Source organism: Tachysurus fulvidraco, chromosome 15, assembly GCF_022655615.1.
Source record: "Tachysurus fulvidraco isolate hzauxx_2018 chromosome 15, HZAU_PFXX_2.0, whole genome shotgun sequence".
In the NCBI taxonomy this organism is placed as follows: Eukaryota; Metazoa; Chordata; class Actinopteri; order Siluriformes; family Bagridae; genus Tachysurus; species Tachysurus fulvidraco.
In genome coordinates, this window is record NC_062532.1 from 9,119,300 (window position 1) to 9,145,889 (window position 26,590).

General features: G+C 35.7%; 1 protein-coding gene across 1 annotated transcript in view; it reads right to left on the minus strand.

The window, feature by feature from the left end:
* LOC113639632 (ras-related protein Rab-26-like) overlaps positions 1 to 26,590 on the minus strand; it is a 61,713-nt gene that overhangs the window by 27,906 nt on the left and 7,217 nt on the right. Inside the window, exons 3-5 of the mRNA XM_027141627.2 lie at positions 7,037 to 7,078; positions 4,302 to 4,368; positions 1,043 to 1,095 (exon numbers count right to left, since the gene is read on the minus strand). Of these exons, the coding sequence (XP_026997428.1) occupies positions 1,043 to 1,095; positions 4,302 to 4,368; positions 7,037 to 7,078 (162 nt within the window). The remainder of the gene's footprint in view (positions 1 to 1,042; positions 1,096 to 4,301; positions 4,369 to 7,036; positions 7,079 to 26,590) is intronic.

A 26,590-nucleotide genomic window follows, 5' to 3' on the forward strand; every position in this document is an offset into this window, starting at 1 on the left:
CACACACACACACACACACACACACACACACACAAATTATCATTCAGCGTGCCTTTATCCTGGTGTGCCTGATCTATCTGTTGCTATAATTATCCTGGCTTTTAACTTGGCTCTCGTTCTTGGGTTTTGTGATTCGTTTTTTCTTGCTTGCTGTTTACTGATTGCCTGACCTTTTTTCTTTTGACTCTGTCTTTGTCTTGTTTATTATTATTTTTTTGTGTGTGTCTGTTTTCAGTGAAAGCACTATTTGCAACTGCATCTGCTTTTGCCAACTTCGTTCAACAAAATTCTTCAAATTCTTGGCCACTGTTAATAGAATCACCAACCTTGACATTTCTTGAGGGAAAGCATCTATTATTGTGTGAAAGTCAAAAGCACAGTCTCAACATTCTGTATAATGAGAGACTGCCAGAGGCCCATAAATGTAGGAAAAAGGTGTCTTGAATCTGACTGGGACTGATGACTGTGGGGAAAACAGTACTAAATGTGTAGTGACTACTAAGAAAACAGTTATAAAGTAGAAATATCCAATTGTTTGGTTAGAGAAGTAGAAAAAATCCTTACAGATCTTGTAATCTATCTTAAAAATATTCAGATATTATTTCTTAAACCAGACAAAATGCCACTGATAATGACAAAAGTACCTGACAATCACAAGAATACGACATCACACTACAGTTTTGAGCTAATGGGTAAAGCTAAAAGTTGGGTAATCAATTCTCAGTTGCCAAGAAGATCCTTTTAATAATGAATAAATAATGCACACAATAAAATCTAATCACTTTTGGATTAAATTTGACCATTAAATTATTTTATTATTTGACACTTTAGACAAGACCCAAGAAGCAAAACTTTCACCAGCAATTTTCATCTAAAGTTCTTGATATTTTCACAAATGCCCAGTGTTTCTGGGATTCCATAACCACCATAACCTAGACTAGGATAAAGTTATTACATTAAATGACTGAGTTACTTCATTGTTTAATTTTACATGCTCTTAGGAAGTATTGTTTTAGGGAACAAATGCATTCTGTAACATTACCCGAATGTTGTCGAATGATGCTTTGTTGGTGACATCATACAGCAGCAGCAGGGCTAGGAAAAAGAATGGACAAAGAAAAAAGGTAAGTTAATATCTATCTATCTATCTATCTATCTATCTATCTATCTATCTATCTATCTATCTATCTATCTATCTATCTATCTATCTATCTGTCTGTCTGTCTGTCTGTCTGTCTGTCTGTCTGTCTGTCTGTGTGCACCTTTGTTTATGTACATGTGGGTTTGTACTGTTTCTAATCTATGTATTAATAGTAGTGTTGTTGCTGTGAGAAGAAAATTCTGGGTCATGAGAACATTTATGAGACATGAGAAGAAATAATAGAACTACTTCTGATTGTGTTTTCTGCACCTGTATTAATTTCTGCACTCATGTTCTTGTGCATGTGTATGTACAGATTCTTGCCTGAAGCTGGAAAAGTCCAGAGGGTCAACCACAGTCTTTTCATTAAAATACAATGAGTGGGAGATCATGGTACAGATATCTGGTTTCTGTCTATTTCTGAGAGGAAATAACTGATCTCCTTTTTCACAATGTGCACGCTCTTGAATCAGTCAGTCTGGGGTGCATTCCCCAATAACAATGAATCTTTTTATGTGAACTGTGAAGCAAAAGACATCCATTTATGTAGGAGCCTGTTTTTTATGTTTCCTGAAAGCTTTCATTTGAAGAGATTTATTGATTTGTAAGTCTGCCAAAAAAAGAGCAGAAAGCTGCACAAGTTAAATGGTAAAATTGAATTGGTTCCTTATCCAGATGGTAAATTTTATAGATGAATCATTGATTTAAATCAATAACAGACACAGATATGCAGTACATATTAATAGTGAATGATAGCATGAACAACAATTTACAACAGAAAATACATCTGATAGGACATTATAGGTTATACCATATTCTAAATATCAGGGCACTCAGAAAACAAAGAAAACAGCGTGAAGGACTAAAATGAAAAGCAAGAGTAACACAGCAAGTTGTTATATTTAGGCATTCTTCTACAGTGTACAATGTTTTGTTTTATAAACTGTTCCATTCTCTCTCCTAGCCAGAAAATATAAAATTGTACATAGCCATTTTAACCCCTTGTCCACCTGGTACTTCCACAGATTTCACATTGTGTTAGTTTTTCCTTCTCTGGTGTTCTCCTAAGGCTGTCTGACTTTCTGATGTGAAAATATTTGTACTGTACTGTGAGTATTTAAGAGAACTGTTCCACACCTGTTGATTGTAAGTGAGAGGAAATCTAAGAAATATATGGAACAGAAATCCACTGTCACATAGTAGTCAACCACTGCAGTTAACTAAAATAAAAGTGCTCCCTAGCAAGCTGTTTGCAATATCTGCAAAAGATTTGTAGTGGTCAGACCTGCACAATTATTGCTCAGAATATGGCATATAGATGGGATTCCAGTGGCATAGCACTGTTACTTTTGTACCCATCCAAGTAAAGTCACTGTTTTTCCCCCCAGACTGTTATCTCAATTAACATGTAAGCAGGGAGGCTCTGTGTGACAGTTGCTATATTTAAAACCCCAGCAGCCTCCTCACCCCTGGGTTCCAATCACATTCTTTATCAAATACACCTATACAATTTTAATCAATAATTAATGAAGCAAGTAGATTTGTACCACCATTGTCATATTGTGGACATTTTATAAACAATTCAATGCTATTATGGACATTTAATAAAATTAGTAATGAATGTATTACAGATATTGTTGGGTGAAAGTTGAAAGTAAGTAAATGAGTGAAATGTGCTATAATTATTTAAAATATATGAAATGCAAACAAATTGTACATATTGCTTTTACTTGTTCCTATTTCCTATTTTCTATTACAGTGATTATTGATACCAGTCTTTCATTTGAAGCTCACATAAATAATATCACAAGCGTAGCCTTCTTTCATCTCAGAAATACTTCTAAGATAAGAAATATGATGTCATTAATTGACGCAGAAACACATTTGCATTTGGCTTTCAGTCAAATTGTGCATTGATTATAAAATACTATTATTAACTTATAAAGCACTTGTGCCACAATACCTGAGTAATCTTTTGTTTTTTATGACCTGTCACCCCTATTTCAATCAAAAGGTGTAGGCTATTTGGTAGTACCTCAAGTACAAAAAACTACAACGGGGTAGAGCTTTTTCCTACAGACCACAACAGTTATGAAACAGCCTTCCAATTAGTTTTTGGGAGTGTTTAAGTCCAGGCTGAAAACACATCTTTAATACACATTTGGTCAATGGGAATTGTTAAAAGCGCTATACAAATAAATTGAACTGAAAAACTGACAGGGGGGCCACAGTGGCTTAGTGGTTAGCACGTTTGCCTCACACCTCCAGGGTTGGGGGTTCGATCCCCCCCCTCCGACTTGTGTGTGTGGAGTTTGCATGTTCTCCCCATGCCTCCGGGGTTTCCTCCGGGTACTCCGGTTTCATCCCACGGTCCAAAGACATGCATGGTAGGTTGACTGGCATCTCTGGAAAATTGTCCGTAGTGTGTGAGTGAATGAGAGTGTGTGTGTGTGTGCCCTGCGATGGGTTGGCACTCCGTCCAGGGTGTATCCTGCCTTGATGCCCAATGACGCCTGAGATAGGCACTGGCTCCCCGTGACCCGAGGTAGTTCGGATAAGCGGTAGAAAATGAATGAATGAATGAAAAACTGACAGAGCGGAAAATAAATAATATTTATAATAAATTAAATATAAATAAAGTAAAATAAAGTAAATACATTTTATATTTCCCTATAAAAAGTTAAGGCCTGTATTAATGCGGAGTTAATGTTAATTTCTTTCTTTTTTTTTTACTTTAGAGTAGAATGTGAAAATTGCCTCTGTTTTGCTTCTCTTCCATTTCTTCACAAAACCATTTGGTCAGAGGAATAACAAAATATGTCCAGAAACAGATTTGTGAACATACTAAATATGGCCCAGCGTTTTAACTGGTGTCTTTCTGATGGACTTTAATCTTTTGTTTGTCCTCTGTGGTTCAGTGTTGCTGCAAGAATTGACAGGAGGATTTGACTTTGACAGAAGGATTGCGGCCATATCTTACATTTCATATAGAATTGGAAGACAAAAAAGTTATTCATACACAAGACTCATACCCTGCTAGCCCCACCTCCAATTACTATTGCTGTAGGGTACACAACCAACCACAAATGAAGTTTTCTTTTGCCAATACAAATACCTTGTGCAGCAAAAGGGAATTATGTATGTGGGTGTTGAGACTCACCATGGGCATCACGGTAGTAGGCATGTGTAACACTTCGAAAGCGCTCCTGCCCTGCAGTGTCCCAGATCTGAAGAGACAAAAAATATATATACAGAATTTACTGTATCTCTTTCATTCAGTACCTTTTTAAAATTTCACAAAAAAACTCTTTGGGAGGTAATCCTATGGCAGGGGATTCTAACCTTACAAAAAAAAAAGAACTGCTGAATCTGAAGGTTTTAATGCCTGAGCCACACCAATGTATGGAATGACCAAACTTAAACAGATTAAACTGCACTACATATCTTTCCTAATAATCCCATTATTTTTATGAAATAATGAAATTGACATATAGTGTGATAACCAAGTCACTTACTTCCATAGTTATTTCATGAAATGTGTTATTTCATGAAGCACTCAGTCAGCTGTGCCAAGTAGAAAATTCAGCTTCAGTTTCAATAAGGCAGATTTAGTAATAGTTTGCAGCATATTCCCTGCTGCTGAACTGTACTCCTACAATATTCTCAGCTAATGTTGCTAATGCTAATACATTTGCCTCAGCTGCCAGCCCCTCTTCTTTCCAAATTTTATAAAGCCAAATGTCTGATTCTAGGAGGCTAAATAGTAAAGAATTTCTCACATTCTGTTCCTGCCATGCATTTTTCATCTTTGTGATTGTCCATCATCCAGCTCCATGGAGCCTAACAGAACAATGTGCTATCCTATTCTGAATTTAAATTATAAAATAAGGTATGAAATACCAACAAAAACTATGGGCCTTATGTCTGTTCCATTAGTTCAAGTCAAAAATGGGGTGTCAGGTATTTTATTTGGCAGCAATTCTCAGGGAGATAAATGTCTTCAGATCATCTCTCCTCAGCTAAGACTATGAGTGTGCTGCTAAGCCCCCCATCGCTATGAGGGGGAACCCAGCTCTTGTGTATGGCAAGGTATAGATTTTAGAGATATATAGTTTTTAAATTTATATTTACTATTATTATTATTATTATTATTATTATTATTATTATTATTATTATTATTTTACTCTTCTGTTTCTATACATCTGTAAAGCTGCTTTGAAACTATTTAAATTGTTAAATACGTTATACAAAAAAATTGACTTGAATTGATTATCTCCCTGATCACCACCAATTGTTGCCTCCTGGTACCTGTTGAAGACAGTACTGACAGTGTGGCTGAACGGGCCTGGAGGTGGAGTGTGAAAATCTTGGAAGAAAGAAAGGTTGTGGCACAGAGGTTGCGTATGGCCTGACATCAGAAAGTGATCATCAAGCTTAGAGAGGATCTTGCTCATCGGCTCAATCTAAACTCAGCTTAACCACAACATGTGCCACTACATGCAAGAGCGTTAAGTCTTTGTTTGGCTTGGTAGAAGTCCAAAATCTGAGTCCAAAAACCATGAACTTCTGAGTCAGGGGAGAGAGAGAGAGAGAGAAAAAAAGGATCCCATCTTATACTCATCTTCCGAAAAACTCTCACAGTGCACACAACCAGATCTCGATGGAGTGTTCCTCTCCCAAACCAATGACACACAATTTCTGTCACTGAAATTAGCTTTACGACCAGAGGTATTAGAACTGCCCCTTTTCCTTAAATGGCAACTCCTAAGGTAAATGTAGTGTCAAAAAAGAAAAACTTAAAAGCAACAGAGGCATTCTAAATTAAATGCAAACTGTTTCGTTAAGGATGACTGGTGCACATGTCGCTCTATAATTAATACTGATGTTCCGACTCATATCACTAATAATTTGATCCCTTTGTATACAGTAGCCGTTTTTTTGCCACTATAATTTATTCACCCTGTGGAAAGACACCTGGATAAAGCCTATTTTTCTCAGCGGTGATCTGATCTGTCAAATATAACAGATATTACTTTTCATAGTAAAAATTCTCCAAGGTTTCAGAGACATGATTTTTGTATACAGTACATACAGGTTTTCCCATGTTCACATCTGTCAGATACCCTTTGATACAATTTCAACAATATATATCTATGGCTTCCATATAAAGATAATTTTGTGGCAAATATTGCTTATGTAGGTGGAATGGTGCATTAACACCTTGGTGTTATTGTACCTTGTGACCCGAGACGGTACAGAAAACCAATGGATTAGTGGATAAACTGATAATGCACATGCCACTCATTAATATATGTATCTTAACATAAAAAATAAATGTTGAACACAACACAGACCAGTACCTTAGCTTTAATGAGAAATGGAATTTTACATCAGGGGAACACTTAGCCCAAATTAACATATTTGAAGGCAAAATCCTCTAACAAAAATAATTAAAGCTGTTCAGAATGACCTACATAATGCCAGGTTTAAATTAGATGGCAAAAAAAAAAAAAAAAAGAAAAGAAACCCATACTACTTGCATGAGAATGGGAGATGAAAAGAGAGAAAGAATATCATGCAAAGAATAAACTATTAAGTCGAATAGTCAGCACAAGATTAACATGGACACATTCCTAAGCCCTATTAAAGTTTTGTCTAAAAAAATCAGCATTTCTAATTGACTTTAAATAAAAAGATGTCTTTAATGAGAATGGCACACAAAAAGATATAACTGAGGTAGTCTCAGAGGAAAATGAATGCACTGGGTCTTTGGGAATGGGGCAGCAAAATCAAGCTCTCTCACTCATTTAATTGGGTAATAATTCCAAGTAGAGTTTCCTAAATATTGTATTATGTGGACATGAATAGCACACAGAAAAGAGAAATAGGCCTCACCTGCAGTTTGACCTTGACCCCATCAATGTCAAGCACTTTGTTCTGGAATCAGGAAGAGAATGGAGACAGAAATGTGTTACTTGCAATTTATCTAAACAAAGCCAAAACCTAAACCTGAACTAAAATGTGTCATAACATCATTGTCCTGGTGATGAGCTTTACTTATGTTCTGCCAGTCCTCACAGATCTTGGGTATTCTCCCACCTCCAAAAGTAGGTTGGTAGGTTGATTAATTACTCTAAATTGCCCCTGGCATAAATGAGCAACCGTGATGTGGTTTAAAAGATTCTGTCTAGGGTGTGTTACCATTTAGTACACAGTGTTGCAAGTATAGCCTTTAAATTCATTACTTTACACAGGTTAGTTAAAATTGATGTATGAATGAATGAACATGGGAGTTCAGAGCTTAATGTGTGAATTTCCATCCATATGATGAGTTATTTTACAGTAGACTGAGGGCTCCATTTTTGTGTAACTGCAAAAAATTGTAAATTGTAAATGTGTAAAGTTCATAGACATGAGTGTTGTATATTGTAACAGATATTTGGGACATTTCCCTGTTAGATTATCCCTGCAAATATAAGTTAAACCCTTCTTCCTTTATTTCCTCTGTTCACTGTGCTCACCTATTCTGAGTATAATGATTAGTTAAGTTACCTTATTTAAGTTTCTGTTTTTCACATTATCTTTGGCTACTGTAGCTCCTGTTGATGTTACAGGGTGTTTGCTGGTCTACGGTCTTGTCCTCCGGTCTGCGTTTTTTGCAGCCTTGCTCCTAGTTGTTACAGGATGTTCTGCCATGTGGATTTTGCTTTGGTTTCTGTTTCTTATTAAAGAAATCCTGCACTTGCATCTGTGTAATGGAGATAACAACATAGGCAGTTCCAGGAGAACCACATGTGCCTCAACAGGCTTAGGGCATCTCATCACAAAGTTTGAGGGCAATGGCTTGGACAAGATATTTGGAAAGCCGTGTCTTGTGTTAGCTAAAAATAATACTATTCATTTAAACCACAAAGTTCCATATTGGATTAATTTGTCCACAGTATATTCTTCCAGTAGGCCTCTGGCTTATCTACAGGATTATCTACAGGGATTTCGGCAACCTTCAGATAGTAAGCGGTGTTCTTTTTGGAGTGTAGTGCTTCCACTTTTACTCTCCTGCCATGTTCTTTTACAATGTTTGCCCGATGTTGGACTGATCCAAATTGAGAACTCAGTGGAAAAGTGACATCTAGGTCATGTTACCCTATGGTTTATATGTGATTTCCTGTAATGTTTTTCACTATTATCCTGATATTAACTTGAAAACCACTCATTGAGAGATAAACAAATTGAGGAAATTAAGTACCTCTGTTAGTCACCTGCCTCACAGTAGATTAGTTCAGGTCAAAATCTTTAGAAATGGTAAAACTATGTTTTATCATTTGATTATTTGAATCCCATCTATAAAGCTGAAGGGCTTAAAAGAAGACCTAATTATTTTTCAGGTCAAATTTATGCAGGAATTCAGAAATTGTTTTCTAAAAAAAATCACTTCACTTAATAATCTGGTCCTTCAATCAAAACATGCAAACACACCCACCACAGACATCTCGTTTTGAATACGGTGCTTTCTGACCTTCCCTCTGCTTCTCCCACCCCCCTGCAATAGTACTGACACTGTGCTGACCAGATCTCTATCTCTAAAGTGTCTACAGGTCATCCAGCACAGAATTTCACTGTAGAAGGATATAATTATATCCTATGGCCTGTCTCTCTGGTGGGCTATTTCTGAAAGGATGGATGCCAAGTTCTGAATCCATCTTCAAGCAGCCAACACACATTTGAATTTAAATGTGACTAATTAACTGATGATTCACCATTAACACATGGTAGTAGCACAACACATATTCAAATAGAATTAATGTGGTTAGAAAGGTTAGTTGTTCTTAGATAAATGGATCAAGGCAAAAAAATAATCTCAGCTGAAGGGTATGTTTGTATTGAGTGTTCATGCATTTACAACAACTGCAGAGCTTTTGCCTGTGAATGCTCAAAGTATACAGTAAACAGCTTCTGTGACATGCAGATACTCATATACAATGTACAGTGCATAGTAACTAGTAATCATTGCCATTATTACTCTGAATGCAGTAGTACAATAATAGGAATACTATTTATTGGTAAAGCAAAGCAATACCATTTATTGCAGCCAGTTACCATCTTTTGGTATAAAAAAACCTGAAAAACTTGCAATAAAAAAAAATGCAATAAAAAACTTCCTACCCCATAAAATTTCCACACTGATTTAAATGAGAACTAAAATAAGCTCTAAAAGAGGTTCATTGGAGCAGACATGCCCTCTCCTTCCCATACTTTTCAGGGGAGCAGAAAACTGAGAAAACATATGACTGGGTTACAAGGTTGGGCTAGTTTGAATACTTTTAACACACACACACATCCCTTTTGAGCCAACCCATCCTCATTTGGGTTATATTGGACAGTAAGTAATGTAAATGTAAATAATGCCCTTTCTACAACAGTTTACAGTTGGAAAGTCTTCAAATGTTTGGTGATGACGACCTGAACGCAAAGCTTTAACAGTAGTAAAAGATCATCTCCAAGTGGTTCTATCCACAGTAAACACGATTTTGTAAATATTTGGAATTAATCTAATCGGTTTTCAGAAAGCAATGTGTAAGAAAGACAGTTCAGTTTTGTGAGTCTGTGCCCACTGGTAGCATCAGATTCTTGTTCTTCGTTACTGGAGTGGAATGGATTTTTGCTGTTAGCCAATCTACTTCAATGTTTCATGTGTGTTCTGAAATGAATTTCTGCTCACAACAGTTGTGTAGTGTGCTTTTTTGAGTTTCTATAGACTTCTTGTCAACTCAGACCAGTCTGGTGATTCTCTCCTCTGATCTCACCTACAAAGTGTTTTTGCCTGCCCCTCTGCACATAGGTTCCTTTTTTCCCCCTAACTCTTTTAGATTAATACATCTTGATATCAAAAGTAAATTGTAATGAACAATTAGATGCAAATTTTGTTTCCATGGCAGCAAGCTTTCCTGGCCCATAAGAATGAATGCCTTCCCCAATAATCCTGTGCCCTTATTGACGGGTATGAAAACTCTTATTTCTTCTGCATGCAACATGCATAATTTCGGTTTAAAACACACACACACACACACACACACACACACACACACACACACACACACACACACACACACACACACACACACACACACACACACACATTAAATGCCCTCCTCTGCAAACAAGAGCAAATAGACATTCATTATTAGTTAGTTTTATTGTGATTGACAGGGAAATAAGCCATTCCTCCCACCCACAGGGCACAGATCACCTTTTGCTTTAAAAAAAAAAAGTGAAAAATGCACTTTATTATATAATACTATTGACCTCAAATGGTATTAGACGGAGTGTATTAACAGCCCAAATAAACATTTTCAGCATGACATAGTCTTATACAGTGATGCCACTGTATAATTAACAATGTTTTTCTTCCCAAGCTAATATAATGTAAGATAATCTCAAGTTCAAGGTCAGCATGCAATGACTCTGTTTCTCAACCCTGTGTGCACAACTCTCACAACTTCTGAGTAGCACTTATGTCCAGAATTACATTTAAAGTCTGATTTCCAGTGCCCACCTGAATACATCCTTCTGAGTGTATGAAATAAAGAGCTCAAAGCACAAGCTGCAAATGCTGACTTCTGCTGCCATTTTACTACTCGTTTTATTTAACTTGATTGTGGCACACCATGCTTCCCTACAGACTCCTTTAATTTATATATTTGGCAAGACAGCTGGTTAACACTACTGCTTGTACAGTATGCACTGGCCTCTAAACAATCCACTGTCAAGACAGAGAGAATTTCTTTGGGAACCACTTCTAATTATAGAAACAGATTAAAAAATTATGAAATAATACTTACAATCATAAAAATCATTCAGGACAATGCCAACAGGCATCAAAAACTTCCACTTATTTCCTAGAGAGCAGATAAAAAAACAAGAAATGACATACAATGGATATAAAAAGTCTATGCACCCCTGTTAAAATTGCAGGTTTTTGTGATACTAAATACCACAACAATGTGTATATCATGTGTATGTCTCCACATGTGTATACAAAACAAATATGAACTAAAAACTCATTTGAATTCTTTTTGTCTTTTAGTTTAGTAGTGCTCACACTTTCATATTAAAATATTTATATATTTAGATTAATATATATATTTATATTATGTTAAGTAACTTTTTTTCATGCGAAACTGTATAAGCAAAAGTTAAGTTCATGTCAAGTCAAAAAGCTTTGATTGTCATTTCAAACATATGTAGCTGATGCAGTACAAAGTGAAATGAAACAAGGTTTCTCCATGACCTTGGTGCTACAAAAAAAACAATAGCTACATAAAACAATACAGAGCTAAGTAATTAAAGTAAGTTGTCCTACCCACTTAACGTTCAATGTGCACAATCTAGTGCAAACAGTGAAAACATTATATAAACATAATAAATCTTTACATGACAAATACACAAAACAGCGCCGACCGGTGTGCATACTGTATAAACGAAGAGGGTTCAACTAAAAATGCATAATTGTCTAATAGCAGCATTTTGATGAAGTATTGAAATGTGGGGTGCAACACAGCAATTGACTGAGTGCATTTCACACAGTTAAGTGTGAGTATGTGTGTTCGGTGTAGTTCAGTTCTGTTTATTGAGGAGCTTGGTGGCTTTTAGGAAGAAACTAATGGTAGGTGTTGAGGGCCTGAATGCTATGGTACCTTTTTCCAGATGGCAGGAGGGTGAAGAGTGTGTGTAAGGGGTGTGTGGGTTCATCCACAATGCTGTTGATTTTCCGGATGCAGCATGTGGTGTGAATGTCCTTGATGGAGGGAAAAGAGATTCTGATAATCTTCTCAGTTGTCCTCACTATTTGTGGCAGGATCTTGCAGTGCAAGTTTGCAAACCAGACAGTGATGCAGCGGCTCAGGATGCTCTTCATGGCTGAGTGCTGGGAGATGTGCTTTACTCAGCCTTCATAGAAAGTACAGGGGCTGCTGGGCTTTCTTACTGATGGACCAGGTTACCAGTTCTCTGAGAGATTGGTACAGTGTTGAGCAAACTGAGTAAAAACTACTGAGCTGAGTTTCACATAATGGTTAACCTATTCTCCCTGCAATTAAAAAAGCTTGATTTTAACCAACAACCAATTAGTAAAGGGTATTGTCTATTAGCAGAGCAGTATGGCTGACAAAGTTACCACAGTCAAATATCTAATGGGAGCATTTTATTTTTGTAGTAAATCAGTATTTCTCAAAAGTGGGAATACTCCCTGTAAAGTCAGAATGCTTTAAAATATATATATATATATATAATTATATATATATATATATATATATATATATATATATATATATATATATATATATATATATAGAGAGAGAGAGAGAGAGAGAGAGAGAGCTTATTTTCATCAAGTAATTGAACAGAAGAAAATTCTAAATCAAATTAATATTTAGTTTGAATACCTTTTGGCTTCAAACCAGCATAAATTCTTACTCTTTAACCCTTTGTATGCTTGTAAAAATTAAGTCAACATTTGAAATATTTAGCTGTAGCAGGGTGCATTTTGATTGCCAAACAAATCTCTCTTGGCTGGAGATAGATACAATAATGACTGTCATAGGGCAACAGCGAAGCATGGTGAAGGTTCCTTGCGAGTTTAAGACTATATTTCCACAAATGGAGTTTGAGATTTGGACTAATAGTGACCTCAATTCTGAGAACTGCAGGCAGATAATTATCTGTCATGCCATACCATCAGGGAGGCATTTGATTGGCCACAAATATTTTATGCAGCATGACAATGACCGAAAAAAAAATAAATAAAATATAGCCAGTGTCATTAAGAACTATCTTCAAAGTAGAGAAGAACAAGGAATCCTGGAAGTGATGGTTTGGTCCCTACAGGTCCCTGATCTCAAACTTATCATGTCTGTCTGGGATTACCCATAGAGTCAGAAGGAATTGAGGCTTCTATTATTAAAAACATTATTAATTTACAGTATTTTTCACACCTTCCTTAATCTTTTTTTCTGAGTACTGAATATATAAATGTTTGTCTGTGTGCTCTTACTGTATTACCTCCCAAAAGAGTTTTAGACTGAGACCTAGAGAACCAGTATTGATGCATTCATTGATAAAGACTTCAAAAGGACTTTTGTGTGTTGCTTTGCATAAGGTCTTTTGCCAAATGCTGTCAATGTAAATGCTGTCAATGTCAACCTCTTTTGTCAACTAGCTTAATGCTGTTTTGTTACAGACTACAACTAGTGAACATCGTATGTTGCAATCTCCCAGCTAAAGATTCTACAAAAATTCAGCAAATGAGCAATGATTCTTCAGTTAAAGTTGTACTAAAGTCCCATTGAGAGGACAGAAATTCCATTTTTAACACTGGCGGGGAGAACAGCTTAGTACAGAGAAGGATGTACTGTACAGGTATGTTATGTAAATAGAGCCAAGGCACCATGGGGACTTGTTATCCTCAGCACAGTGCATGAAATAATCAAATGAGAATTCAATATGAGTATGGGCCAGTAGATCAATTCTTTTTTGGTGAGTCAGTATTGTAGGTGGAAACCTTGCTCTTGCTTTAAGGTCTTTTTATATTTACACTTTCACCATTAAATGTTTCATAAAGGGCAAATGAAAAGATGCAAAATGCAGACAATGCAGAGACTCTTGGATGTTTTGTACATTCGTTACCAAAACAACAGCTCAACAGCCATAATTATTTTACTGGTAGATATATCACCTTCACATATTTCACATTGTTTTTTTAAAATAAGGTATTAAAAACAAATACTTTGCATTGTCATTTGGCTTGTGTCATAGGTTCCCATTTTTTTCATTTGTGGCCCATAGTGGTGGACACATTCTTTTGTTTGGTTTAGTTGCTGTCTCTGTCTTTTTTCTTAAATTGAGTACACATTGTCTTTTTAAAGTATTAAATGGTATTTTACTTTATGCATTTCTGAGCAATGTTCTCTAGTATGTGTGTCTCATGGGTATTCAATATACTGTTACAGTACTTCTCATCCTATAGATCCACAACAATCCATGTCAGGATGAATGTGCATGCTGGATGGACTGCTACAGTATAAAGAGAAGAATAGTTTACCTTCTGTCATATCTTTCAAATATTCATGAGGTCCCCCCTGTTTCAGGCTTTCAGCATCCTGTTGACATTAAAATGGCAGGTGGCAATTGTCCTTTCACTTAATTAGAATCATAGCTCTGAACATACAGTGAATTCATTAATGAGTAAAAGAAATGCACAGGTATCTCTTTCTCATTCTGTCTTATATTACACTCAATCTATCTTACCCTTTCTCTCTAGAAGGTCAAACATCTGTCCATTTATCACAGTAATGGAGTGTAATAGACATCACAACTCTATTAGACAAAGCAAACCTTAAAAATCTATTCTTAATAATATAAAATTGGCTAATAATTAATAATTGAAAATATTTCTATACTCATAGCCTAAATTAACAATAGAGTTTCTCTCAGAAGATCATGAATATTCATCAAAATCTTGTTCAGTTGAGAGGAACAAAAAGAAAAATCACTCAGCAATCTAAAAAGCTGCCTAAAATCTTCCAATGCAGAAAGACAAAGTTACATAATAAAAAACAGCAGGATTATGAAATCACATACCAAATTGAGGGAGACAACTATACCATATCAACCTGAAAAAAACATTAATACTGGCCAATCTCTTGGCACAAATCCAACTTCATCCTTCATCATAGTGAGTCGAAACAAACAGCTGAATCAGAACACTCTCTTTATACAAAATGATATTTCATGCTTTAGAAAGTCTCTAACATGCATATTAATGCACTGCAGAAAGATATTTTTTTTTACCCATTCCATTGTTTGCTTTGTTTCTATTCTCAAACTGAATCATCTGCAGACAGTCAATCAAATAATCCCTGAATATTTCATAATGCATTTAATTACTACTGTGCCTTTCATGCTAGATACAAAGGCATTTTCCATTTGAAAAATCTCAAGAAATGAACAAAATAAGTAATCATCAGATGCATAACAAGCTGCAGGAGAAACCAAAGTGTGTTAAGCAGCAGATACAGTATTGTTGTCAGGATTGGAAGGGTATGGGAATATAAAGTTTTCCCCTGTACTCAGTAGAATAAAAGTATATTGAATAAGAGGGTCAACTAAAGCTACTCGGGCACATCGTCTACTTTCCCTGCTCTTACTTCAGGCATTGATCTGCTTCCTTTGTTCCTCATTAACTGCCTTGTTGCTAGGCTGAGGAAATATAAAAGGGGCTATGATAATTCCCCCAGACAACCAAAGGGCACCTTTTAGTCTGACTTGTTTATTTAGCACATCCCACAGATGATCAATCAGATTAAAATCTAGGGAATTTGGAGGCCATTTCAACACCTTGATCTCTTAGTCATGTTCCTCAAACCATTCCTGAACAGTTTTTCATTGTGGCAGCACATGATCCTGCTAAAAGAAGCCACTGGCATTAAGGAATACCTTGAATGCCATGAAGGAGAGTGCTTGGTCTGCGGCAATGTTTAGGTAGGTGTACTTGTCAAAGCAACATCTTTATAAATGTCAGGACCAAAGGCTTTCTAGCATAACACTGGCCTTCAGACATAAGACTGCCTCCACCAGCTTCCCATGGTGCATCCTGGTCCCATCCAGGTAAGTTAAGCACATGCGCCCAGTCGCCCAGTTTACATGAGGTTAACACAGTTACAAGCCTGATATTTTAAAAGTTTAAACCCATCATAAAAAACTCTCACTTCCTTATGCATTTATTAAAGAGTGTATAAAGGCTACATTTTCAGAGAAAAGAGTCTATTTTTCGCAATACAGCTTTTGTATATTTTGCACGCAAAGTAAAGTAACCTCACATCCTTCCAGTAATGGTGACTCAAACCACTTTCAAGTTCCACTGAGGCACACAGAACTGGCCAGAAACCCATTTTCTCTGTCTGAAATCCAAACAGAAAATAGCCCCCAAGTGAAAGAAAATATAAGTATATCTCGAGAAAAAAAAACAAAAAAAACACCCAAGTAGGATTCAAGCTATATATTGAAGTAAGAAGACATTCTGAAGTTAAACATGAATGTCTGAGTTTTTATATAAGATTGAGGATAGATGTTTTTAATTTATAGCATGAATTTTTGAATCTCTCTAATCTCAGTTCTGTTCATGTTTTGAGTACAGTTATACCATGTCCTTCTCTGTCTAATATCGTTTTTCTTTGCAAAAATTGAAATTGTTTTTTGTTTAGTTCTATCATAGTTTGATGTATAAAAATGTTTCATAAAAATCCACATTAGAGGTATATTTGTGTGTGAATTGTTTGTGCTTCAGATACAGTTTAGTACAAGTAATTATATAACCCTGCCTCAGATTACACAACCCCCTTGAACCAGAACATCATTACCCAAAGGTACCAGGTATGACTCATAGATCATAAGAAAATTGGAATTTATATCAGTAATCACAACAATTGTCCATCAAATGAATAGGTGGTAGAGGAAAAATTGTGCTGCAGCCTATAATTAGACCTTCGCCTCCCTTGGTTCAGTATGAAATTCATTCCTCTTTTTGCCATTCACAGACCCTACCAATGCTTCACCGGAAATTGTGGTTGAGTAACAAGGGTTGAGCAAAGCACAGCATAACCTCATTTATCTCCAGTGATATAAAGTTCCAGGTCAATTTGTTAAAAATAATAATAAAATAAATAAATAAATAAATAAATAAATAAATAAATAAATAAAAAACAAACATCATGGTTTCTGATAAAAATTAGATTTTTTAATGCTCACCTTTAGTACCTTTTTGGGCTTAATATAATTATGTTAATTATAAACATTATCAGACGTAACTTTCTATATGATTAAATTCATATATATATGAAAGTATGTCATTTATAATTTCTTTTTATTAAACAATTTTAGATCTTAGTCATCATTGTTTGATCCAAAAATGTAAGTAATGTAATTTTAAGTAACTATTTTTTTTATTAGTGGATATTACTAATATGATCTTATTAAAGTATGTACAGTCATGTGGAAAATTAGGACACCACATTAAATATTCATTTCTTTATTAAGAAATGTCAAGTTTGTACCTGTTGATGAAAGTGATGTAACCAAAAATCACTTTGTTTACACTTATTAAAAGAAATCACAAAAATGTATATTTCAACTGAGTAAAAAGTTACAACACCATATGCCCTTGTAGCTAGTATTTTCCCCTTTTGCTAAAATAACCTCAACGAGATGTTTCTTGTAGCCATCTACCAGTTTCTGACACCTAGAAGAAGTTTCCTCCACTCTTCAATGCAGAATTCTTTCAGCTGTGTGATGTTTGAGGGGTTTCTTGCATGCACCGTCTGTTTCATATCACCCCAGAGGATCTCAATAGGGTTTAGATCTGGACTTTGACTTGGCCATTCCTGAATTCTCCATTTTTTACTTTTCTGTGAGTCCTTTATGGATTTACTGTTATTTTTAGCATGTCATTGTCATGTTTCAAGGTCCATTTCCAGTTCAGCAGTTTCACATATTCCTCATGCATCTTCTGATACAATGTAGAATTTATAGTGGATTATATGATGATGAGCTGGCCAGGTCCTGCTGCAGCAAAACATCCTAAACCATAACACTTCCACCTCCATGTTTCACAGTTGGTATGAGGTTCTTTTCCTGAAATGCTGTATTTGGTTTATGCCAAACATGCCCTCTGTTATGGTGTCCAAATTACATACTAATCTGTCCATAGCACATTGATCAATGGACTATGCTTGACCGGTGGGATCATAGGTTTGGGATCATGTGCAGACTCCTTCTTTCTCTTCACTTTAGCCTTTCCGTCACTTAGCGTGTGATCTTGAAGAACTTCTGCAGCTCATCTCGGTATTTCTTTGTGAAATCTAATCTGGCCTTCCTGTTATTACTGCTGATGAATGGTTTGCATTTTGTTTTATGGAATCTACATTTCTGTTCTTAAAGTCTTCTTCAAAAAGTGGATTGTTATACATTCGCCCCTGCTTTGTGGAGGCTGTTTGTGTTGCCACAAATTCAGACTATTAATTTACTACCAAACAGATTGATAGATAATGCAGTGGATAATAGTTCTGTTTTGAAACTATTTAGACCGTTTTAATCCCCTTCAATAGACTGACGTTATTCCATTTTTTGTCTTTCTGTTCTGCTGTCACGTCTATCTTTCCCTCATGTTTTTCTTCGACAGCAAAAGTTTCTTCCTTGCACACCTCCCATGATAATTAAAGTTGTGCAGTCTCTTTCTGACTGATTCTGTAGATTCATGCACTTTGACATCAACTGTAGCAAGATCATGCTGTAGGTCTTGTGATAATATTTTAGGGTTTTGGGAGACTTCTTTAAGCCTCTTGCAGTCTGATCTTGGGGTGAATTGTGTCGACGTCCTGATCTGTTGGCAGTTGTTTTAAATGTTCTTCAACCGCAAATGAGTTTCAGGCAGTGGAATGACTGATTAAAAATTCTTTTGAGATCTTTTTATATCCCTTACCAGACTAATAAGCATGAACAATCTTCTTTCTGAAGGCCTCTGAGAGCTCTATGCATCTCACCATGGTGATACCTCTCACTTCAACAATTAAGAGCAAACCAAACTAAATATCTGAGGCTTAAATAAAAGCATCCTTTAAAATGCTCTGTAACAATGTTCTAATAGTTGCACCTCATGTAGTACGCCTGTAGGTCATTTTATCTAATTTAAGTACGAATAAATGTGGGGGTGTCCTTACTTTTCCTCACAAGAAATAGATTTTTTAAAATGCCATTTTATAGATCTATATAGATTTATATATGTTTAGTTATATTACTTGAAGCTTCCAATATTGTTAAAATGAAAATTAAATGCGGATATGTTTAACTATTAAAAAAAATGCAGGCTTTCATTGGGTGTCCTAATTTGTTCTCATGACTGTATTTAATTAACTACATTTACTTGCTCCATTTTTTAACCAAGGATGCCTTAAGCAAGGATGCAACGCATGTAAAAACTATTAAAGGCTCTGACCTCCTCCTTTGTTCTAGCTTTGTTCAAAATACATCTCTTGTCTCCTAAAAAGAGATTGTCTCTGAAATTATCTCCTGTAATGCATGCAAAGACATGATACAGACCTCACAGGTTAATTCAATGGGAGAATATGGTCTTTTTCATTTTGTACAAGCAATAATATATTATGTAAAAATGAAGAAATTTACGGGCTTACACAGGGAGTGTAGGAGGAGATAATCACAAAAGAGAGAGAAAGTAAGCCACTTCATGGGGGAGTGCAGAAGACCTATCAGAGGGAGCTCTTCATTAGCTTTGATAAATGAGAGTAACATAAAAAAAAGTCCCTCTCTCTCTCTCTCTCTCTCTCTCTCTCTCTCTCTCTCTCTCTCTCTCTCTCTCTCTCTCTCTCTCTCTCGACCTCTCTCTCAGTTCAGAATCAATTCTTTACCCGATAACTGATACTTAACTGATACTTCATCTGCTGCTGATATGCTGCAGTGAAACTTAGAAGTGCTTGCATATAAATAGCAGGGCCAGTTCTTTTACAGTATCATGACAATGTCTGCCAAAAAGCATGAAGTGCTTGACCAGTCGATCATGTACAGACCCTTTCTTTGTCCACACTTTAGCCTTTCCATCACTTAGAGTGTGATATTTATTACAGACCTTCTGCAGCTCATCTCTGTATTTCTTTGTGGAATCTAATCTGGTCTTCCTGATGTAAAAGGCATCTACATTTCTGTTCTTAAAGTGGATTGTGATATCTTCACCCCTGCCCGATGGAGGTTGCTGGTGTTGCCACTAGCTGTCGTTATTTTCTTTACACCTTGAACAATATTTTTTTCTTTTTAACTGATGTTGTTTTCCTTGGCCAAACTGTTGGTTATGTTCAATGCTTTTGCAATGCCTTTGCTCAACTTTCTTCTTTTTCAGCTTCAAAATGGTTTGCTTTCCTGCCTTAGACAGCTCCCTACAATCTTCACAGGGTTCAGATCAAATGGAGATATGACAAGCCATTAGCAAATGTATAGGTAATTTCTAACAGTATTTTGCTGTAATTTCCACAAAACATTAACAGGCAGTATCTTCTATGTAATTGCTGTAAATATACAGCAGTTTTACATCGTATTTATTTATTTATTTATTTATTTATTTATTTATTTATTTATTTATTTATTTTATTTTATTTTATTTTGCAGTCACTTCATGTTTTATAAGTTTTAACTTCTCTCCAGGGTTTTATGTGATGATGGGAACAAACATTGATTTGTCAGTGGGAACAAAAAAAAAAAAACAGATAATAATTATTGACTTTTTAAGGATAAATGGAGGAAAGGGCATCAATAGACAAATGAATAATTTTTAATCCAAATAATTTAACATTTTTGTCTCTGATTAATGCTAAATGGACTTTGGAGTGTGAGAGAACATATGAATGATATGAATGGGTATTAATACAGTAACCCAATAATTTATTACATTTTTTTAGTTTTTGATATTTCATATTACTGTATATGGCAAAAATGACCATATATCCTTTGTGCATTTGTTTCAGGCTCTTTCAGTTTCTGGGTCAATGTTTCTCCACCTTGCTTTAAAAGATGGTTCATACATGAGTATGTTGTATTTCATTTCCTATTGCCGCTATTGTTATGAAAAATAATATAATAAGATATCTTTAATTAAGCCAGTAATTCAGTCTATAACTACAGTATGATCAGTAAATACAGTGAATACAATAGCACCCTGTAAAGAAAATATCGCTGTAGAAGATACAGTTTAATACTGTTTAAGGGTGTCACACTCTTTGTCCAAGCCTTATAGACACATATATTTCAGCCATTGGTTATGGTTGTCATGGCAATTGGGAGCCTACTGTTATGGAATTGAAATGGATATTTCATTCATTGCGTGGAAATTAGAAGTAATCATTCAGTGACTGGTAAACATTGACTCATGTTAAGATTGACTCATGTTGATTAAGAAACATGTATATTATGCAAAAAGATATTATTAAACATAAAATTCATCTATTCAAATTTGATTTCACGCTGAATATTATTCCATGTCTCACATTCAGCCAATGCTTAATATAAAAGCCTAAAATTCCCCATTTGTGCTTGAAGAATAATTTCTGATATATTTAAAATGATAGTTTAATCTACATGCATGGTTCCTATTGAATTAGCTCAAAGCACTTCCATCAAGACTTAGCATTGCAGTGATATAAATGTTTACTACTGCTGGAAATTTGCTGGAAATAATGTTACAGTATTATCACATATGGTAAACATCGCAATTCATATTAAAGCAAATAAAATAAGCTTTGATTTTCTTATCTTACTATGATAATTGTCATATTTATTTACTATGAGTTTAACATAGACTGATGTATATCATTTTGAAGATGTGCAGTTTCATCTAATGGTTATGCACTAAAAGAAGTGCTTTTGTAGCAAAGACTGTAGAATGGTTGCCTAAGAAACAAGAGTTGCAAACACAATGACAGTACCACCATCCTCTAGAGGGCTTTCAGCGAGGAGACATGTGATCACTTTTGTAAATGATTTACAAATGGAATTACATCCTAGATGAATGGAATATATTTCAGTAATGTCAAGCAGTTTAGGTGACATCCATTTTCTGTAGACAAGCAGAGACAGGATATAGTTACTTCAGAAAAAAATATTGAAGGTAAAATAGGAAGAAACATTTTTCAGAAAGGATACTTGAGAATTTTATACTTTGTCAAAAATATTGGTAATAAAATATCATAATGATTTTTGTTTGAAAAACAGCTGACAATAAATGGTGAAAATATAAAAAAAATGGAAAAATGGATATTTTTCTGTTGCGTTTAAGAAAAAAAAAAACATGTTCAGGCCATGAGCTTATACCTTTTGGGGTAAATGCAAGTGCTGTTGGAAAAGGATTGCTGTTGCCATGGTTTGCTATGGAAAGAAATCTCTTGTAGCCTATATGTGGCCTTGGGTACCCAGACACAGATGGCTGAAGGAAGAATTTGCTAGAGTTGGATAATCAGAACCTGAAGTGGTAGCATCTAGACTATGTGCATAAAGCTTAGTAAAAAAGTCAAATCTATATTTATTCTTACTGTATGTCTGTCTTCCTGTTCCTATGATTCCTAAGATCCAAACATTTTTATTCGAAAATTAAAGTATGAAGAAGAATAAACACTGCAATAACAATACAGTTTCCCATCAGAAACATGGCCAGATCATCATAGTGCCAGCTTACCTTCTTCTGCTGCCATCTCTTCCACAGGAAATAAATTAAACGAAATTGTGAATCATCAGACTAGGCCATCATCCTGCATAAGCACTTGCTGTCAAATTTATACCAACCTTTGACAAGTGCCACTGTAATAAAATATTTAATGTTATTCATCTCTCCTGTCAGTGGTTTTAAGGTTATTGCTGAATGGTTCGTATTCATTAATGAAAGGTGAATAATATTGATTATCTCTTTACAATGGCTCGTTTGTGTATAGGAACATGCATGTTGCACAAAGGATATTAATTTAACCTGGTCAGGGTTGCTGTGTATATTTATTTTTATTTTTATTTTTGTATATGTGTTCATTTCATCCAAAATGCTGCAAGAAGTTTTTTAACATAATTCTACTATCTATAAGACCTGAACTGCTCGTCACTTATATTTTCTTATTTGTGTGTATTTGGTGTAACAATGATCGTTATCTACTGTATATTGCCAAGTTCAAGCTAATTCTGTATACACATTCTATCATAGCTTGCAAGGTACCCCTGGAGCAGTGTTGTATAAAGTATTAGAAAGCAATACTTGAGTAAAAGTACAAATATCATACTAGAAAAAGACTTTGGTAGAAGTGAAAGTCACCTTTTAATGCAATCTAGGAGCAGTGATTCGCCAAACCTCCCTTATTGCAGTCGCACACATTTCTTCTGATTTTATTTTGTAGTAACGAGTAACGAAGATCCTTATTGGAAATATAACGGAGTAAAAGTATACATTTTATCTAGGAAATGTAGTGGAGTAAAAGTGAAACTTGACAAATTTAAATAGCGAAGTAAAGTACAGATACGTAAAATTAGTATTTTTACTCTGTTACATTACAACACTGCCCTGGAGCATGTAGGGGTAAATGCCTTTCTTAAGAGCCCTTAAGGGACGCCTGCCACAGCGGGGACCACACCCCTCGGGGCCACGATGACCCCAGTCCCGATGGCGTGCCAGTGGTGGATAACTTAAAACATGTATTCATAAAAATATTAAGATTGATACTAATGGACATTATAATAAGATAATAAGATTATAATAAGATATCTGCTATTGAAATCAGTGTGAACAGATGCACTCAGTCTCTCACTATCACAACTTAAGTGGTCATATTGAATACACAGCTATGACAATAATAAATATACGCCAACAAAGTGTGACTGAGAACACAAAAAAATAAGCTTTTGGAGGCACTTGTGAGATGTGAACCATATTTTATTAACTTATTATTAAATTAACAGATCCATAACTTAGTAATTATAACTTGCAAACTTGCAAAAGATCTTCCATGAACATCATAACATCAGTGGATGTATATCAGTGTATCAGTGGATATAAGCGGACCAGAAGTAGTAGTGTGCAGTATTGGAGCATGTCAGGCCTACTTTCTTTTATAAGTGTACTTGTCACTCCGTGCAGCACTGAGAAGCTGTTTGTCTTTCAAACTCTGTCAAAAGAACCGGCGAGGCGGCGTCACGCCCTCCTCGGACTCTGACTGACCGTGATTCACGGCCCGTAACCCTAAAACAAACCAATCAAACCAACGATGGCAACGAGTATTACCCAGTCAGGGGCAGAATAGGATGCGTCTCCACACAATGCGGGTGGGGTGATTTGCATGGGATGCTGTATAATGTGGACCTATGTAAAATACGGGACAAATCGCATCCCGTATTGATTTGATACGGGACGTGTCATTTTGCCTGTAAATACGGGACGATTCCGTATTTCACGGGACGGGTGGCAACCCTACCCAGCGACCTTTTTATAAATAACATACCATTAACATTAACCAAATCTCCTAAGACCACCATTCACTCACCCCAAACTTTCTTAAAACATTCTTGTATCTTGAGACACAAAGCTGTGCAAAATAGAAGTGAACAAATCCCACAATGTGTTCATTTGCACTAAATGGGAGAGCTGATGTCATACTGCTAATAGGATTCTATTCATTAAAATGTTTGCAGCAACAAAATAGTTGAATTAATTATTTACCAAACTAAATACATTGGCACAGCTTTCCCATTGCTGTATCACTAAAATTAACTGGTGTATTTTATTTTTAGTAATGTCTCATGGCAAGCTAATATTGTTTTTACGTTTTACAGCTAAGATTGTGTAACTCATCAGTGTATGGCACAATCTTTCATTAAAAAGTAAACTGGTTCCTTGAGGAAACCTCTTTAAAGCCCACTGAGATATAGTTTCTCTTTTACAGAGGATGCGTCCATCTCTAATTATATTTTTAGCAGGTCCTACCTCCCCTATCGGTACTTTATGACCAGCCCACTGCACACGCTGTTCAGAAAAGTCTGTTCCATTGTACACTCTCAAACACACTCGCCCACACACACACGCCATGTGGCGTATTATTTTTTTCACCAGTTCTTTGTGCTCAAGTAGCAATTCTCCCAGGTCTGTCCACCCTTCAACCTTCTCTGTGATTCTACACACATGCACAGGTAGCATTGGGATTGTGTGTGTGTGTAGCTTACAAATCACACAAAAGCACCAAGGCAACATTATTTAAACGAGTCTTGCTGCGAAGTACAATAAAGTAGAACTTTCAGCCTGTTAATGGAATAGAGCAAGAAATGCATTAACCTGATTGTGCAACCATTATTCAAATATATATATATATATATATATATATATATATATATATATATATATATATATATATATATATATATATATATATATATATATATATATATGCAAAAACATTACATTTTGTGCTTCAACATAACGTGGGACTGTTCAACTTTAGTTTAACATAGTAGTGCGAGCAATTTCTATTGTGATTCTCTGATTCTCTCTCAGCTCCAATATACTTATTTCAGTAAGTAGACACTTAAATTTGTGACCCCGAATTGGCTTCTGTAGCACTTTATTTTGCCAGTTACTGTAAATTTGAAAAATGAATATATTTAAAATGTGGCATAAGCCAAATAAATAATTGTAAGTCTAATACTTCCTACAAGCAAACAAGTCACACACTGTTTTGTATTTCACAGCAACAGTGATTTGATTAATAATGCAGAATGGTATTATACCCTGATTTTAATGCACATGAAAAGGAAACTGAAAAGGAAACTGATTCTGTCCGACACATATAAATGAAATATATGCCCTAATAACTGAAGTAGTAACACTTACTGTGAGGCACAATCAGGGGATACATTTCAAATAGTATTCCATTCACTAAATGCCACCATTCACACATACAGTATCTCACAGAAGTGAGTACACCTTTCCCATTTTTGTAAATATTTTTCATGTGACAACACTGAAGAAATTACACTTTTTGGTACAATGTAATGTAGTGAGTATACAGTGTAAATTTTCTGTCCCCTCTAAATAACTAAACACATCCATTTTAGTGAAAATGTCCAAATTGGGCACAAAGTGTCAATATTTTACGTGGCCACCATTTTTTCCAGCACTGCCTTAACCCTCTTTGGCATAGAGTTCACCAGAGCTTTACAGTTTGCCACTGGAGTCCTCTTCTACTCATCCATGATGACATCATGGAGCTGGTGGATGTTAGAGACCTTGCTCTCCACCACCTTCTGTTTAAAGATGCTGCACAGATGCTCATTAGGGTTTAGGTCTGGAGACATGCTTGGCCAGTCCATCACCTTTATTCTCAACTTCTTTAGCAAGGCAGTGGTTGTCTTGGAGGTGTGTTTAGGGTTGTTATCTTGTTGGAGTACATCCCAGAATGCAGTCCAGTCCTTGAAGGGAGGGGATCATGCTCTGCTTCAGTAGGTCACAGTACATGTTAGCATTCATGGTTCCCTCAATGAACTGTAGCTTCACAGTGCCAGCAGCACTCTTGCAGCCCCAGACCATGACACTCCCACCACCATGCTTGACAGTAGGCAAGACACACTTGAATAATAAGTTTATCTAGGTCCGTGCTGCAGCTCAGTTTCCGGTTCTTGCCAAACTTCTTATAACCTACACCATCTATATGGAGAGCAACAATTCTTTTTTTCAGCTTCTCATTGAGTTCTTTGCCATGAGGTTCCATGTTGAACTTCCAGTGACCAGTATAAGAGTGTGAGAGCGATAACTCCAAATTTAACACACCTGCTCTCCATTCACACCTGAGACCTTGTAACACTAACGAGTCACAT